An 18,232-nucleotide genomic window follows, 5' to 3' on the forward strand; every position below is an offset into this window, starting at 1 on the left:
CCTCCTTTAATTTTGTTTTTAAAACTTGATATCTATTAACCTATTTTACATAGATTTTAAAAAATATAAGTATGCTAGTTTATAGATATATTTATTAATTAATTATTGAAAATAAAAAATACTATATTTTAGTTTTTAATTAATTAATAAATACAATCAAATGTACATTTTATATTTGACTCCGTTTTTCATAGCTTTTAGTATTTAAAACTTAACATTCTATATATTTTAAAGTTTAATTAATATAAAAGTTATTGACTTTTAAAGTTCAAAGTGAATCTTGAAAGATATTTATTTTTTAAAAATTGAAACTTAATAAATAATAATATATATTTTTTACGAATTTAATATATAATTATTAATATATATTATATGAGTTACAAAATTATAATTGACGTTCATTCAATATAAATTTAAAGTTTAATTAATTAAAAAATCTGATAAATATATGCAAATAAAAAGCATGTCAAGAACACTTTTGTTAACCATGAAATTTCCAATATCATAAAAAATAAATACTCTGCCTCACTCTGCCTCACTCTGAAAGATACCTGGATTTATATTTGTATTATAAATTTTTTTAAATAATTTGAATTTCATATAAAATAAAAAAAATAAAAAATCTCTTTTCACACTACTTTGTTTTTTCCACTCTATGATATATCAGAGAATGATTCAAAACGCTAATAGAAAAATTTGTCCATTTGACTGACTAATATTTGCCTTTGACTATTAAAGCCACCACAATTGACGCTGTAACTATTCATGAATCCTCAGATTCTGTCACTGCAACTGTGTAAGCAATTTTTTTTCTGTTCTCCCAGGTTTCATCTTGAAAGGCATTTGAAGGAAATGAATGTTGATTAAGAAATCATGGCGAAAGGTGAGAAAGCACGGGAAGAGGCATTTAAGGCAATCAGCGCAATAGGCCAGGGATTTGACATCACTCAGGATTTGCGTCTCGCTTACTGCAAAGGAGGAGATTCGAACTCACGCCGACTTATTCAGTTGGACCATGAACACAGACAGGATTTTGTTTTACCGGGAGGCCTTGTAATATCAAATGTTTCAAAGTCCATCAGATGTGATAAAGGCGAAAGAATGCGCTACAGTTCCGACGTCCTGTCATTCCAGCAGGCAAGTTGAAGATGATTAATTAAAATTCAATAAATTTTTGAACAGTATTTAAAACAAATCATTTCCTTCAGGGTAGGGGGAAATTTAATGAAAACAAAAAATATAGTTCCTTAGATTATTATTATTTATAATTATGTTATGAAGAATGGCCTAAGAAATATCGTTATGATTGTACTGTATGGGTAATGGAAATTTGGTCGCAATTCACATTGTTGCTCTGTTTACAGATGAGTGAGCATTTTAATCAGGAGCTTAAGATACCTGGAAAAATTCCGTCCGGTTTCTTTAATGCTGCCTATGATTTCACATCCTCGTGGCAGAAAGATGCATCCAGTACAAAGGCTTTGGCGTTTGATGCTTGGGTTATTAACCTTTTCAATGTTGAGTTCACGAAATCTCAGCCAGTTTTGCTTGATGAAGTGAAACAAGCAGTCCCGTCTTCTTGGGCGCCAACTGCGTTGGCCAGGTGATTTTCTTTGTAGCCAGTGCTCTCAGTTAACTTATTTTTCGAATTTTCATTTCATCATCTGATTTGCATTAACTTGCCTGCTCACGCAAACTCAACAGCCTTGGAAATATCAGCTAGATTCGCACACAGAAGATTCCTATTTGAGTAAAGATAAACCATAACTCTTTTAACTGAGATTATGGAGTATTGAAAAATGTCTATAAAATCTTCATTCTCATCCCCACACTTCAAAATAAGGGGTTCATAGTCTCGTATGAACCCTAATCTGAAATTGAAAAAAACTGAGATCGAATTTCCTTTAACTAACAAATGTTCATTCAACTAAGCTGCCATGACAAATACACACTTCTATCAAAGTCATCGAGGATTCGAGGTCTCACATGTGGCATCATCTGCGAATCGGATGTTAGGCATGTGGCCTTACTCACCCCAGTCCTCAGGATAAGATGAGGCACTATTTGCAGTTAAGTTTTGGTCTAATGATAGTATTGCTGGCAGTAGTAACAGTTATATCTATACTCGCCGGTATCCTCCGCAACTGCCGGGATATCTATACTCGCCGGTATCTTCCGCAACTGCCGAGATATAACATTCATTCATGATAGAGGCATCGGGCTCCACTGCTAATGGTGTTAGGTGAATCTGTAGAAGAAACAAGAACTCTATCACTGATCAAATTCTGCCTGATATCCAATTTCTTTTTGTGGTCAAATTTGCAATAAACTTAAGTGTTCACCTGGTGAAGTTACTTGACTATAAAGATTTTCTCAAAATATGAATCATGAATACTAAACAGGATAATATATTGGTTCTACCTTGAAATATACTAACTAATACCAAAATGGCTAAGAGATTTACAACCGTATTTTTGTGCTTATAGAGATAAATATAACATTAACGATATTATTTTCATAAATATATTGTGGCATGGCCCAAGTTTGAATTTTATCGTCTTTATTCCATAAATTCTGGCATAGAAGGCATTGACTTTGTAAAAATCTCAACTAAATGCACAGAAGATGAGCCCAGAAATACTTCAGCAATAATTTTTTTTGGTGTTTTTAATATTTACTTCAAACATCACTTATGCAAATTAAAATTTACTAGTCTGATACAATTTACTAGGCACGCTCTACATATCTGATAACATCTCTGATGACCATGATGACACTTTGAAACCTAATCTGCTTCTTGAGGGTTTCTCTCCCCAAAATAGTCTGATAAGGTTTCTATTTCCAAATGCCACAAGTTGTTTTACACAGCTGTCACACTCTTAAGAATATAATTTTTTTTTTTGTTTTTAATCTGAGAAGTATTTCTCTTTTCCCATAGCATTTCTTATATTCCATGCTTTCCTCTTTTCATTCCTCAATCATTGGCAATCCCAATTAGTTAAGTGACAAGTCTGAAATAACTAAATTTGATCCATTCCTTAATCATAGTCGGTCCAATTACAAACAAGTCAGAGATAACTAAATTGGACCCATATAACTAGTGAATCCAGCAAGGAATGCCCACCCCAACTGAACCACCTTATTTCATTAACTAACTTATTACTAATTGAAGTAACTACAACCTATATATCTGATATTCTTATGCTACTAGGCACCCACTCACTCAATGCTATGGATTAGAGGAGTGGATCCCACATTCCATCAATGCCAAAAAGTGGACATTACAAGTCCTCCCTCCTTGAATTGGCTTGTGCTCAACCAAGACAAGATTGGGTGATCTAAGATGTTAACCTACTCCCAATCTGAAGTTGTGCCATACATGATGCAGGCAGATCACGCTAGTACTTCAAATGGATCATTCATTTGTTCCTACTAAAAGAAATTATTTCTAGGATAAAGTGAACCTAGAACAATTCTCAAAGAAGTAGGCGCAACACACAGCACACACAGCACGAGGATCACAAATGACAAAAATATTGTGGAGTGCACACACAGCACGAGTATCACCTACATGGACATGTAGGGAGTTTGAAAGTGTAAGAAATACTTCCCAAAATCTCCATAAATATCATAGTGATTGTATGATAACATTCAAGAAACAAATTTACCAACTTCTTTCATCAAACCCTTTACAAATGTTCCCACTTTAGTTGCTGCTTTTAGAGGCCAACTACTTGCAGCGTGTACAATGCCATCAGTGTAGTGTACCCACCTTTAGTTTTAGTAGCATTGCATAAATTCAAAGAAATTTGTGCTTGGCATTGAGACTTTGGCAAATTTCTTGCTCAAGTTTTGCCTGAAAACATTCTTTAGCATGAAGCAGTCTTAATGTCTTCGAGTGGGTTTCACCTGAAGCAACCTTGTTCTTAAAAGTTTTGCAACAGTTGGTCTGCCATGCCTGTCAGAGATAGGCAAAGGATTATGTGGAAGTGAACCTGGCATTTTTATCACAATATTCTCAACAGTTTGACTATTTTCATGTTTTCAAGTACTCTAAGGATACATGTATGTTTGCCATGTTCTAGTATTTAGATGACAACCTTTTATCTACTTTTCTGCCCTCATGCTTTTTTCCCAAATGAAGAGAACTTGTCACATTTTGTCACCTGTGGGGAATTATCTGCACCAGTCCTACAATAAGAATGTAGATTAGAGTCCTGTAATCTGTGCCTCTCTTATTTCATGATACTACTAGGGATTCTTTCAAGGAATATAGCCTCTCCTGAAGTTTTACTTGCATCCTTGTCAATTTGCTCTTGTTATCCATCAATGAACCTCAACATGATCAAAGATCTCCATTGCTTGGTGGTTTGCTGCTCAAAGAAACCAAGATAATATTTATCTTTTCCAGCACTCATAAGTTTCTCTTGATGTTAGGAATAACTCTTAGAATCATCTAACCAAAAATCTCTCTCTTCTAGAAATGTAGATGCTTCTCAATGATAAATGCCAAAAGAAAACATTTTCTTCCCCAGTGGCACAAAGTTGGCATTCACCATCATTTGCTGCTGATAAATATAGCCATCCACACACTCGTTCACAATATCTGTAGTGTCTTGTGTTTTGAGATAAGGCTCAATAATACCTGAACCAGACTCTTTCAGCATACACCATTGTCTTCTACTACTTTCTTTTTAGTGTTAATTACAGTGTTCCATTGGGATGCATACTTGTTGTGAGGTATTCACACATCGCCCCATTACAAATGGGGACCCCCACTTTTTTCCTGCTTTCTAGGTAGTGTTAGAGTTCTTAGCTATTAGCCTTTGCATTAGAGGGGTATAGATGATCGAGAAGCCAGGAGTTAGGTGGATAGCCTAGTGGGAGGTGTGAAATAAGTGAGTTTGTTAACCTTCACTAACACCTTGGTCATAGATGAAGTGAATTCCATCATGATTTCAACCGAATGGAATGAAGGAGAATGAGTGAGAAAGCAGTAAGTGCCTAAGCCCAATCCACCTCATGTGCCTCTCACTCAAAGCAAATTCCTCCTAGCACTTCATGATGAGAATGGCATAGCACACTTAAGTTGAGAGAGTGAGCAGAAGAGAGCGAAAGTGAGTTAGAGCCTCCACTTCATGTGCATACCCTTAGGAGCGTACTCCATGACCATCACCCTTGGAGCGAATTCCCTTAAAAAGCCTTATTTGAATGTGAATTAGAGCATTTGAATGAAGATAGTGAGCATGGTTTTGATTTGAGATCACCTCTTCTTTGGAGCAAAGTTTACTTCATGAGCTCCTTGATAGGGACGAAGTTTGCATTTTAGGCCTTCATAGGGAAAGTTTGACATGTTCTTGTAGATGAAAGCTTGAGAAACCTAAGGATTGAGTTGATTAAACAATGAAGTGATTGGAGAAAGAGTTTGTTTTGGTTTGAAATTCACTTCATCTTCAAGCTTAGAAGAGCGAACTTCACAAACTAAGCTAGGGGAGCGATTTTTTCTACATGATTTAAAGAACATGAGCAAACTTCATGATTTGAACGAGATGAGCGAACTTCATGTTTTGAGCATTAGTAAGTGAACTTCACAGATTGGAGCACATGAGCGAACTTCATGAACTCAAGCACATGAGCGAACTTCATAAACTCAAGCACATGAGCGAACTTCACAAAATGTGATAGATGAGTGAACTTCATGTTTGGAGGGAGATGAGTGAAATTCATGTTGGAAGTAGAGAAGCGAAGGAGATTGCATTTACCTTGAGTTGATTCAATTTGGAGCAAACTTCATGTTCAAACACCCAAGAACGTACTTCACAAATCAACATACATGAGCGAACTTCAAGAATCAAGATACATGAGCAAACTTCATGAACTGAGGTACATGAGCGAACTTCAAGAATCAAGATACATGAGCGAACTTCATGAACTGAAGCACATGAGTGAACTTCACGAACTGAGGTACATGAGCGAACTTCAAACTTCAACTTCATGAACTGGAAGAGATGAGCGAACTTCATGAGTTGAAGGAGGGGAGCGAATTTGTTTCATTTACTCAAAATAAGATGCCAAACATCTAATAGATCATTTCCTTGTGCTAATTTGATGTCTTAACAAAGAACAATTTTGAATTTGAATGATGAAAGGTAAGTTAGAGGGCTACTTCATAAACTTAGGTAGAGGAGTGAATTTCATAAATCCAAGAAGGGGAGCGAACTTCATGTTTGAAGGTAGGAGAGCGAATTTCTTCTAGTGGCCTTCCCTAAGGAGAGTTCATCATGTTTGCATCGATAAATGGTGGAAAGATGTAATGTCCCCGATATAATTAAATAGTCAATTTAAATAATTTATTGTACGGCCCCGTACTTAATAATATATTTCAGGCCCCTTTTATTAATTAGTTAGTTATAAACTTTTTGGTGTCGGGCCATTTGTAACCCTTCGGGAAACTTTCTGGAGCCCATATATATGGCCAAGTTAGTCATTGTTGTAGATATGCGAATTCCAGTTGGAGTTTAGTTGTCAGCCATTTCGGAGGTGGAAGATCCTCCCTACTTGGCATCCGCAGTTTCGGTGGGTGTAACTCCTCACCCTATTCTGCTTCTGTTCGGAGTCTGTGTAATCTGTTGTACGTATATTATCAATATAATTTCTCTTTGCATGTGCGAATCCTCAGATTATTTCTTCTGGCAAGTATGAATCTTCATTCTGAAAATAAAGTCTTTTGTCTGGAATATTAATATTTCATCCCATTACCCTTCCCCTATGCAATACCGAACTGTCTAAGTTTGGAGGACTCCGGGGTGGAATTCGGCGATCATTCACTTACCGTTTGACCCAGCATCTCCAACCGTACGGTCAAAGATACCGTACGGTTGGCACAAACACCACCATACGGCTTGCACCACCCTCACCATACGATTGGCACAAACACCACCGTATGGCTAGCACCAACCTCACAGTATGGCTGGCACCGTACGCCTTCTTGGTGGTTTCCGCACCTTTGAGGGGGGGTTTGTGCGCTGATCGGTTTAGGTACATGTTGATGTGTGTTTTATGCACATAACATTTCAGAATAAAATACCAAGGTAATTTACCCTCTCTTAAACAAAATCACCTTAGATGCTAAGAATGAGATCAACTAAATTGATTCCAAGGTTTCTACATGTCAGGTCTTGACGAGTGGGTAACTCAATGGTCTATGTGAATCGATGTGTTCACTTGGGGACTTACGGTAATGTTTGGATTATCATGAAGATGCGGAATAGGTGTACTGACAACTTAAGATTTATCAATATGGCTTTGGATTTACTTCTTACTAAAAATTGGGCAAAAGGAATAGGGTTCAGGAAATCTATTCTAAGCCTAGGAATGTAGGAAATGATGAACATATCTAGTGGAATCAAACTAGGGGCGGTCTCACAAACAGGTATTGACACAAGCTTAGTGCAATCGTCTAAGATATACTTAAAGATTTTTAGGCTATCACCATCAAACGTTGACACCATCCAAGTTGATGCTTGTCAAGGGACGCGTAATAGTTGAAGTTAAGCTTACTTAAATTTCCAGTTGACCACACAAGGCGCACTTACCAACGGCAAGAGTCTAGTTGTATGGATTAAGGATTCCACACAAATGAATTCAACAAATCTTTCACTCAATCTAACATACATGAAAATAAATTCTAAACTAAAATTCTAATCTAACTTGGAGGAATTGAGAACCATGAATGCAAAAACAACACTTGAAGAACAAAATCACCAACAATTGAACAATGATTATGATTCAAATAGCTGCAGCATATACCAACAATTCTACAAAAACTCTCTCTTACAAATGAGAGACAAGGAGGCATATATAGAGTCTCTTACAAAAATGGATGGCCCAGATTGATACAAGATCAACAGCCGAGATGTGCCAACAAAACCCTAGAATTGCCCTAATTAGGGTTTACATAAAAAATGGCGCCACCTACATATGGCCCAATAAAAGATACCTAGTCATCAAATAGGAAATCTTCTAGAAGATTCCTCCCTGCATCTCTCTCTCTCCTAGCATACTCCAAGAATCTAGCCAATACTGAATCTAACTCCTCCATGGAAAAGCTAGGCAAGGTATCCTGCTGTAAATCAATCACGTCCAGCGAATCCGAGCAAGCATCTAAAGTGTTCTCCCAATCTGGCATGAGCTTCTGCGAACTATGAACATGAATCAACAAAGAGACCAAGTCGTCTATCTGACTTTTCTTCAAAGAGTCCAACTGGCAAAAATACATAAATTTCATGTTGTCTCTTAATTCGGCTAAGTGTAAACCACTAGCATCACTAACATCAACACCCAATAATTCCCCAATCGAGGCAAGGATTTTCATTTGAATGTCTTGAATCAATCCCTCCATCTCCATACAACTTGACTAGGCGTTCTCATAAGTTGATTTCTTCATGGCTAATGAACAATACCATCCATGGAAATCATATCTTTCTCCACTGTGCACAATGTTCTCGCTGACCAAGGTGGAATTAGGAATCTTCTTCAAAGTCTGGAGGCGTGGAATAGTCTTCTCTTGAATAGGCCGGAATTCTTCCCAAACTCCCTCCAAACATTGGATTCTAAATACGAGCCCTTTTGTCCTATCATATGCATGGACAAACTGAGTAAGGAAATCATCTGCCTACTTTCTTGTATTCTCAATCCACTTTTCCACCTCCGAGAGTGTATCTCTCGCTGCCTCAGAGTGTGAATGTATTCCATGGTCAACTGCAATAGGGGAAATAAGGGTGGTATTTTCATGCCTTATCCCTGCAATATACTCTCTAAGTCTGATATTCTCTTCTCTGTACTTTTCTTTCTCCGCAATCTCCCTGTCTAACCTTGCATCGATTGTCTTGAGGTTTTCACCAACCTCCTGGAAATTCTTGCTTTCTGGATGTACGACCAAGGGCAATTGAAGTGATCTGGAAATCCATAGGAGTAGCAATGTCTGCTGTCATGCTTGCAATAGGAACAACAATCTGTGCAATCCGTATTCATGTCTCATCTCTAGCTATGTGTGACAAAATCTCCGCTCTCTTGGGTTCCTTCTCCTTAGCACTCCTAGCTAGGTAGTCATCAATGTCGTCAATAGGCTGTACTTCTATCATTTGTTTACTTTTCTCCATACTTCTCATCAGCCATTCAGGAATAGCGGCCATCTCCATACCATCATCGAGACACATTTCTCGATCAAGTCCTCTCAAAGCCGAGATAACATCATCATCATCATCAAGATTATTCCTGTTCAAATCGTATATCTCATTTCCCAAACTAGCTTCCAAAAGGACAATAGGGATCCCGTCTGATCATCATTCTCATTTGGAGGTGCAGATGTCGTTGTGGCATGTAACTCTTGAATATTCCTTGGCAGTATCACTGTGTTGGAACACTGTTGGGTTTCCTTGTTCTGTTCTGTTACTTCAATCACTTTGATTGATGAGGCACTGAAAGGTGGTGAAGGAATGATAGGTGGAGGAATGATAGTCTTTTGTTTCCTCTTCACCTGCTCAATCTTCTTCCCTTTGGCCTTGACTTCTCCTGGCATGTTCTTCCTTCTCTTGGGAGCTTTACTCTCTTCGTCCGCATGAATCTTGACATCACTGGTAGTCCTTTGATCATCCTCGGAAGTAGACTCTTTCGGCTTCGTCCTTTCATAAGTGAAGGGAACACCCATATCAACTAATTTATTCATTTGTCTATTACCCATGCACGGGAGAAACTCAAGACCTCTCTCATCAATACACTCAGGTCAGTCTCTTCTGACTCTAACCAATTAGGCAATAGGATTGCCTTCTTCATTTCATTCTCATACTGTGGATGTGTATGATCTCTGTTATCTAGCACATGATTAGGAATGAGGAAAAGTCCACACTTCCTCATGAAATCCACTGACCAACTGGACCACATTCTTCTCTTCACTGCTTGCTCGTCCATCAGGTTGGCCCAATAATCTTCTATGTCAACTTTGTGAATGAACTTCTCTCCCCTGATCCTTCCAACTTTCTTGTCTGGATCAAATCTTTCTCTTTTTCTTATATGTAGCAAATTGATAGAATGCAAGCTCCTCACTCACAGTGCTGGCTGCTAGGGCAGACTGGCAAACCTCTGACGTCTTCCCAACTGAAATAGGGAATGTCATGTCTGTCCTATGCTTCTCTCTTTGAATGACATCGAACTCTAGAAGTTGTTTCACCACTTCCAACAAGATCATTCTGTCGGTCGGATACCTAGGAAGTCTGTAGGGTTCAGATTGAAACCCATGAATCCTAAGGTACGTGAAAGTGGGAAACTGAATATACCACGATCTATAATTTTGTATTAACTCTGTTGCCTCCTTGGACAATCTTCTGTGGATTCCGCCTTGCAACATCCATGTGATGTACATAGTGAATGCATCATTCACTCTCTTATAGTCTTCAGTTCTATACATGCTCAGCTGGGGGTAGCATTCATGACTCTTGAATTGTCCTTGCCCATTCCCGACTTCACCCTTGCATATCAATCCTCTGTATGAAACAAACCGTGCAAGCAGGTATACCAGGTAAGAAGTCATGGCGAATGACTTGGACCGCTCTACATTCCTCAGCTGAAAGTCGAGATTGTCACTTATAATCTTAGACCAATTTACTAATGTCCCTCTAAGACAATCCTGGATGAAGTAGAACATCCATCCATCGAATATTGCTCCCTGCGGCATCCCCATCACTCTGTTGATTAGGAATATCAAGTCGCTATACTCCTCTTTGAAGTCTATGCACATGAGTGTCTTGGGAGCCTTGGAATGATGAGACCTAGGCTCAATCATCCACTCTTTGTTTATCATATTCTTGCATACACCCATCTTCTTCGTGTATCTTTCTGTATATTTATCCTTGGTCACATCCTTCATATCTGTTCCGCGTGGAATTTCGAACACCTCAGCAATAGCATCCTCAGCAAGGTAGGCAATGACAACGCCCTTGAGAGTTTTGATCATTTGCGTGAGCGGATCATAACATTGTGCACACTCCAGGATAAGCTCACTGCACTGTATGGACTGTGGAAATCTAGTGGCATGAAAAATACCACTCTTCATAATGTTTGCATATGCTGGGGAAGGAACCTGATTTCCGACTCCGAACATCTACTGACGCATCTGGTCCAAGTCTAGGAAATGCATGTTTGTATCTGTGATCTCCTTCTATCTAAATGAAATCTTGAACTCTGGATAGAATCCAGTCTCCAACATCTTCAGTAGTTCTTTCCTTTCCTTAAATCCGGACTTCGACATCGTACCTATACGAAGCTTGAAGTTAGACCTAGGAAAATAAATAATGCTCTTGATAAAATTCCTGACTTTCTAAAGATTTTAGCTAATTAGAGCATGAAGTCAGGAAAATAATCCATACTCTTGGTAGATTTTGACAATTAGATTCAAAGTGTGACAACGCTAGGGCATGGAAACCCTCTATAAAATTTATTAATACCTCCTTCTGCTTAGAAATTATGCAAACGAAAATGCGAAGGAGTATATTGGATCAACGATGACTAAGGAAAGGTGTGAAAGGTTGTGTTTTCACACAAAGTATGTCTGAGGACACCTTCCGCAGTCAACAATGGAGGTCAACAAATCTGAAGACAACCTGCAACTAATAAATTAACTTCAAAAAACATGTTGCAATCCTTCAAAAATATGCACAAACTTGATAGAAATCAGTCTTGATGATGAAAATAATTAATTTTGGAAACATAGTTATGGCTGGTAAAAGATGGCTGGTAAAAGATGAATTTTTGAGGACAAGCAGCCATTAACACAGTTGCAGACCTTAGGACAGCCTTCTAATGGTCTGAAAATGATTCCAAAATGCCTCCAAATGTTCTCCAAATGTAAATCGCTAAAGCTGCAGCTGGCTGGGCAATAAAAATTCAGTCTGAAAATTGAATGTACAGCCAACAATGGAGATCTAAATCTGAAGCAAACTCAGATTTGAAGCAAATGACAGCAAGTAGGGAGGCAAAGGTGGCATCAAACATGCGTGGAATTCACCAAAGTAAGCTCCCAACACTTGCAAAATAAAAATCGAACTTTCCCAGTTGTTACCCCTATATTTTTTGCTCGTGCGTAAAGTCTCATAATCAGCTAAAAACCAGCTATTGCTAATGTTTTAATGTTGAAAGTGTCGGTCACCTTTGTTCAAATTTTCAAGCACCCTCTTGGACATCTCCTACCTGTCAGTCACAAAGAAGTCATTGTTTTTCAAATTCTGTGAAAGATGACATAAAATTCTTTTACAGAGATAATTTTAACATCCTCTTCTCCAAAATGACCAATTTTTATGGCCAAAATCCATGTCAGCTGGGAGATTTTAATTGTTTAATTTTTGGGTTATCCATATGCCCAAACAATTAAATCTCGATTTTAATGTGTCATATGCAAAAATTATTTCTGGGTTATGCTCTACTCAGCTTATTTATTCCACAGTTAAAATTTCAAAAGAAGCGGAGCTCCCAGTAAAAAGTTATGCAGGTTTTTCTATGGAAGCCCATAAGAACAAATGTTATTGAACTTGAACCTTGAACCTTTTTGGTTCAAGCTTGCAGGTTCAAAGTTCAGGTTCAAAAAGTTCAAAGTTCAAATTTCGGGCTTTGTAATTTTCGGTCATTGAACTTGAACCATTGAACCTTTTTGGTTCAGGTTCAAGGTTCAACGCGTAGGAAAATGGAAAGAAAGAAAAATCAATGCATCATACTGTGGGTGCAGTTTGTGTTTTTGAACCATTTGCTTGAACCTTGCAGGTTCAAGGTTCAAAGTTCAAAGTTCACACGTTCAAAATGTGAATGTTTTTAAAAAATGATCATCGAGCTGAGAGTAAAAGTGTTTTGATGACTTTTGAGATAGCCACACTAACACATACAAATTCCAACCTTCATGTTACAAAGGAAGATTCGGCTTTTTTTTAAAGATGGATTTAATTATTAATTCATATGTTGATAACAAAGGATAGTAGTTGATAATATTTTCAAAGAATTATTTCAGCAACTCACGGTATTACAAAAAAAATCTGAAGAGTTACAATCTTCCTCTATTATAAAGAGAGCTTTGTCATAAAATAGAGCTCATTCCTTCAAATGGCAGCTCAAAATCATGATCCATGTGCAAATTTTGGCATGTATATTGTTTATATTTTTTAATGCAACCTGTAACCACGGATTTTTTGAGACAGAAAAAACAGTCTCGGTGCGGGGGGCATAACTTTCAATTGCACCGTTGGATCGGGCTGAAATTTTGACAGGTTTTAGAAAACCTAGTTTCCTAAATCATCACCAGAGCGATTGGACAAATTTTTTCTCGTTCAAAAGTTATTAATCTCTGAGTACAGGTCTATACAAATTTCTGATAAAAATATTATTATGAGAAGCTCACGGTGGAGACTTTACTTTGAAATGGAGATATAAAAGAAATGACCACCTGTCAACACATAATTAGATGTGTTTAAATTACATTTTCTTCAAATATTTTTCAGAAAGTGGAGGATAAAATATTTGAAGCAAAATTAAAAAGAGTTGTCGGAAGAAGATAGAAGATAAATGAAAAGATTAATTAATAATCTTTTCAAGAATCAGTTATTGATAACTGAAATTCTCAGCTATATATATGTAATGAAAGAAATGAGAAAGGGTTCTTATTTTCTTTTATTTATCTTTCTGCTGTAAAAAAGGAAGAGGCAGCATTGTTTTCTGGACTGCACAGTTTTATTTTTCAAAAAAATTGATTCTGTGAGCTCACATTTTTGGCATTGATAGAATAAAGAAGATTTTGTTGATCTGTGAATTTGTCAATATTTTCTTTTGATTACAATGAACTTTGTTTCTCTTGTGATTATCTTTCATTGCCTTTTCTGTTACATTGTATGCATTTAATTCTGAAACTTGGATTTTAGAAATAATTTGTATTTGGAAAGAAATCTGCTGTTAATTCTTTGTCTGGGTATTCTGATCCCCCTTGTCCTTTGAGGCATGAGAGAGACTCGATCAACATCCAGAGCATTTTGATCTATTGGAAATGGCATATTCGTGGATGTGGATAATTAAACTATGTTTTACTTACCTTCATTCACTGCATTATAAATCTGTTATTCGCATCTACTTTCATGGTTATGGGTAGATGTTAGTCTTCCTTTATTGCTTTTTAGTTAAAAGCATATTCAGAAAATATACATTTTATCCAATGAAGGGAGTTGTACCTTCATATCAAAATTCAGAGAGCACTTGCACTTATCATTGCAAGTGACTCAACTGTTGGTTCTTGTTTTGTCTTTCAATTTGGGCATTTGGGAGTCATTTTTAAAAGGTATTTAAGAAGAACAAATCTATTTACCAACACCAGCCATAGCGTCATTTTTGGAATTCTGAAAATGTCTTCAATGTAGCTCATATCTGCAACAATGGAGGTCTGGAACAGCAAGCAGCAATGGAGGATAAAATCGCCAAAGTCACCAAACACCAAAAATCGCCATCTTCTACCAAAAATCACCAAACTTGGAAAATCGAAAAATCTGGAAATGGTCTTCAATGGCAGCAATGGGATGGATTGCCAAGCTGGAAAAAAAATGGAGGAAAGAATCCTCAACCCAACACTTCACTTCAGCGCTTTGCCAAAATTCGCCAATAAGAGAGAAAAATTGCCTCTCATGGAGACACCTGGCAGATTTAAATAATAAAATATTGTTGGAGACTCCTCTCTTATACTTGATTTTGCCTCTCACTTTCACCACACAAGCAATGTGGGATAAAACACTTGCATATATACTTGTTTGGTAAAAAACCAACTTGCTTCTAGAAGGGTAAAAACAATAAATGCTTATTGCAAGTTATTTAATTTTGTTTATAAAATTTTAAATAATCGTTAATCATCATTTAAAAACAATTAAAAATGGGGCTCACTTATTAAATATTTCAATTTTAAGTCAAAATTGAGCCTCCAAGGGAAAATTGACTTTAGTTGGGATTAAAAAATCCCATTAAAATCACTTAAAATGTCAAAATAATCCCCACAAGGGAAAATCGATCTTAGCTTGGATAAAAATCCATGCAAAATTTCATCAAAATGCACATAAAACACTCCAAGGGAAAATCGATGGCAGTCTGGACAAGGAATCCACACTCCAAATTCACTTTGTTTGCAAAAAACACTCCCTGGTGGAAAATCGACCTCAGTCTGGATGAAAATCTGGACTTAAAACTCATCAAAATGCTCTCAGTGGAAAATTGATTTGGGTATGGACTGAGAGTCTGCATAAAAATCCGCACTAACTTGTCACAAAACGGCCTGGTGGAAAATCGACCCAGGCATGGAATCATCCTCAATGTTGTCCACACTATAGTCCACACTCTAGTCCGCACTCCTAGTGGAAAATCAACCTCCGTGTGGAAAAATCCTAACAAATAGCCAAATTTTAGCACTTCTAGGGGAAAATCGATCCAGGCATGGATAAACAATGGTGGAAAATCATAGCCAATATGGATTTCAGGGGAAACCCAAGTGTAGTGTGGATTTTGAGTGGGGGAAAAGGGTGGGTAGTCTGGAATATGAGGGGAAAAACACCTCTAGCATGGAATTTGACCTTCTAACCCTTGGAATATGGATTTCCCTTAAGAATTTGGCATTTTAACCACTCAAAATTGCTTAGAAACTTCAAAATTAGACTGGACTTAGGCAAATTTTCCAAAAAAATGAGCAAAATGCTAGGAAATTATCGGGATAAAGTATGAAATCAATTTAAAAATACCTTAGGAGCGAGAAAATAACTCCAAAAGGTCTAGGAATACCTTGGCACTTTAAAATCACCGATGCACGTGTTTAAAAACACGTTAACGCTCAAAAAGGTCAACACTTAGACAAAATTTAGGATCATTAAAATATCAACGTTTGCAACTTGATCCTATAACTTCAAAAACCCTAATGGCACTAGGCATGGTCAAAACTTCGAGACTCGAGCACAGGAAACACAAAATTACCCTAACCTAACAATGCAACAAGACGGAAAAGAGGGGGTCCCCGTTAGTAGTGGGGCGATGTGTGAAAAGGTCACAACCGTACATTACAGTGGTATCGGAGCTGGTGATCTTGCCAGCTTGTCGGGTAGTGGATGCAGGTGTTCACCAGAAGGAGGTACCGTTCTGCCGATAAAATGGGGGAACCACAGGATCCTACCAAGGAAGTTATGGCACTGGTAAGGGAGCTAACCAGAAGCCAAGCTTAGCTCAATGAAACAATGATCAGAGGGGAACAACGACAAAAACTCATGGAGGATACATTGCGACAATTGGTCGTAGGTAAAACAAATGGAGATCATGGCGATAATTCGGTCATTGGAAGGTCAAACCCACAACGCTCCCATTTCCGGCCACTGATGCCGACATTTTCCCAGAGAACAAAAGCACCCCATGGGGAGCAAGAGGCCACTTTCCAAGATTTGCAAGAACAACTAAATCAAGATTGGAAGGATGCAAGTCTCGAGGGAGAGATATCCTTCAAGGATTATGTTGAACTCCGGATGAAATACTCGAGCGGTAGAAGTCGTGGCTACTACAACTATGATATCAAACGGAAGGTTGGTAAGATTAATTTGTCATCCTTTGATGGGATCGGAGCAACCTCAACACGAGCTTGGGTACAAAAAGCAGATACCTACTTCCAGCTCAACCCAATGCCTGAAGATGAAGCTATCAAATTTGCAACACTTCACCTGGAAGGAGTTGCTCACGAATGGTGGCATCATGGAATGGTCACCCTCGACCACGATCAAATAACTTCATATGCCGAATTCACGGAGAGGCTTATAGACCGTTTTGACGGAAAGAACCCAGAACTCAACTTCAAGGAACTGGCTTAATTAAAGCAATCTAGGCTTGTGGACAATTACATTGCAGAATTCCAGAGACAGTCCACGTTGGTAACAGATATCTCGGAGAGGAGATTGGTGGTTCTATTCATGGACGGATTGATGGAACCACTGAAGGGTTGGGTGAAAGGGTTCAATCCCAACACTCTCTGAAGCGATTAAGAAGGCGCATGACATGGCGACCTCATCTTCTTCCTCCGAGAGTTACTCGCATGACAAACCACCCCTAGCCCCGAAGAAGCCATCATTAGATGAAGCCACAAGGCAGGAACTCAGGAGTAGGAAACTCTCCTTTACCTGCAAGGAGCTGTGGGGACTAGGGCACTGATGCTTAGCCATTGAAGTGGTGTTCGACAACGAAGAAGAGAATGAGGAAGATGGTCAACAAAGCACGGGGGAGGCTAAAGAAAACATAGATCGTATAGAGAGAATTTCCACACTGGTCTGTAGGGGAAGTGCCATTGCCGCTCTGACCAGCACTCCAGAGTGCAGTGTGTTTCAGATTCGCGGTACACTCCAAGGGCAATGGGTCATAGTCATGTTGGACAGTGGGGCCACTCTCAACTCTATCAACTCATCACTCGTCACCAGGAGGGGTTTGCATACAAAGGAGCATGGAGGGGTTCGAAGTCAAGGTAGCGAGAGGAAATCTATTGTCATGTACTCATCTGGTTCCACAACTCAGCATCACCATGGGAAACTACACAGTGACAGACGCTTTCTTCGTGATTGATTTGGATGATACAGATGTCATCTTGGGCATTAGATGGATGGAGACCCTCGACCAGTGCACACAAAGCTTCAAGAGGATGAAATTCTCATTCGAAGTGGATGGCAAGAAGGTGGTACTAAGGGGGATGTCCAATTTCCTCGTGAGGGAAATTTTGGCCAGACGGATGGAGGCAATCTTCAGACATGATGACATCGTCTGGGAGAGTGAACAGATCGGGGAGCATCGGAGTTTGCAATTGCTTGAGGGCAAGCAATTTTTGGGCTGGGAGGACTGTAATGTCCTTGATATAATTAAATAGTCAATTTAAATAATTTATTGTACGGCCCCATACTTAATAATATATTTCAGTCCCCTTTTATTAATTAGTTAGTTATAAACTTTTTGGTGTCGGCTCGTTTGTAACCCTTTGAGAAACTTCCTGGAGCCCATATATATGGCCGAGTTAGTCATTGTTGTAGGTATGCGAATTTGGTATTTTCCTTCTATGTGCGAATTCCAGTTGGAGTTCAGTTGTCAGCCATTTCGGAGGTGGAAGATCTTCCCTACTTGGCATCCGCAGTTTTGATGGAAGTAACTCCTC

The 18,232-nt window shown here is 38.3% G+C and overlaps 1 protein-coding gene across 1 annotated transcript in view; it reads left to right on the forward strand.

Annotated features, from left to right (window-relative positions):
• Nucleotides 1–700: 700 nt before the first annotated feature.
• LOC131067302 (MACPF domain-containing protein At4g24290) overlaps nucleotides 701–18,232 on the forward strand; it is an 85,270-nt gene continuing 67,738 nt past the window's right edge. Inside the window, exons 1-2 of the mRNA XM_058002264.2 lie at nucleotides 701–1,137; nucleotides 1,365–1,603. Of these exons, the coding sequence (XP_057858247.2) occupies nucleotides 874–1,137; nucleotides 1,365–1,603 (503 nt within the window). The 5' untranslated portion in view covers nucleotides 701–873. The remainder of the gene's footprint in view (nucleotides 1,138–1,364; nucleotides 1,604–18,232) is intronic.

This window comes from Cryptomeria japonica, chromosome 6 (genome assembly GCF_030272615.1).
Source record: "Cryptomeria japonica chromosome 6, Sugi_1.0, whole genome shotgun sequence".
Taxonomy (NCBI): Eukaryota; Viridiplantae; Streptophyta; class Pinopsida; order Cupressales; family Cupressaceae; genus Cryptomeria; species Cryptomeria japonica.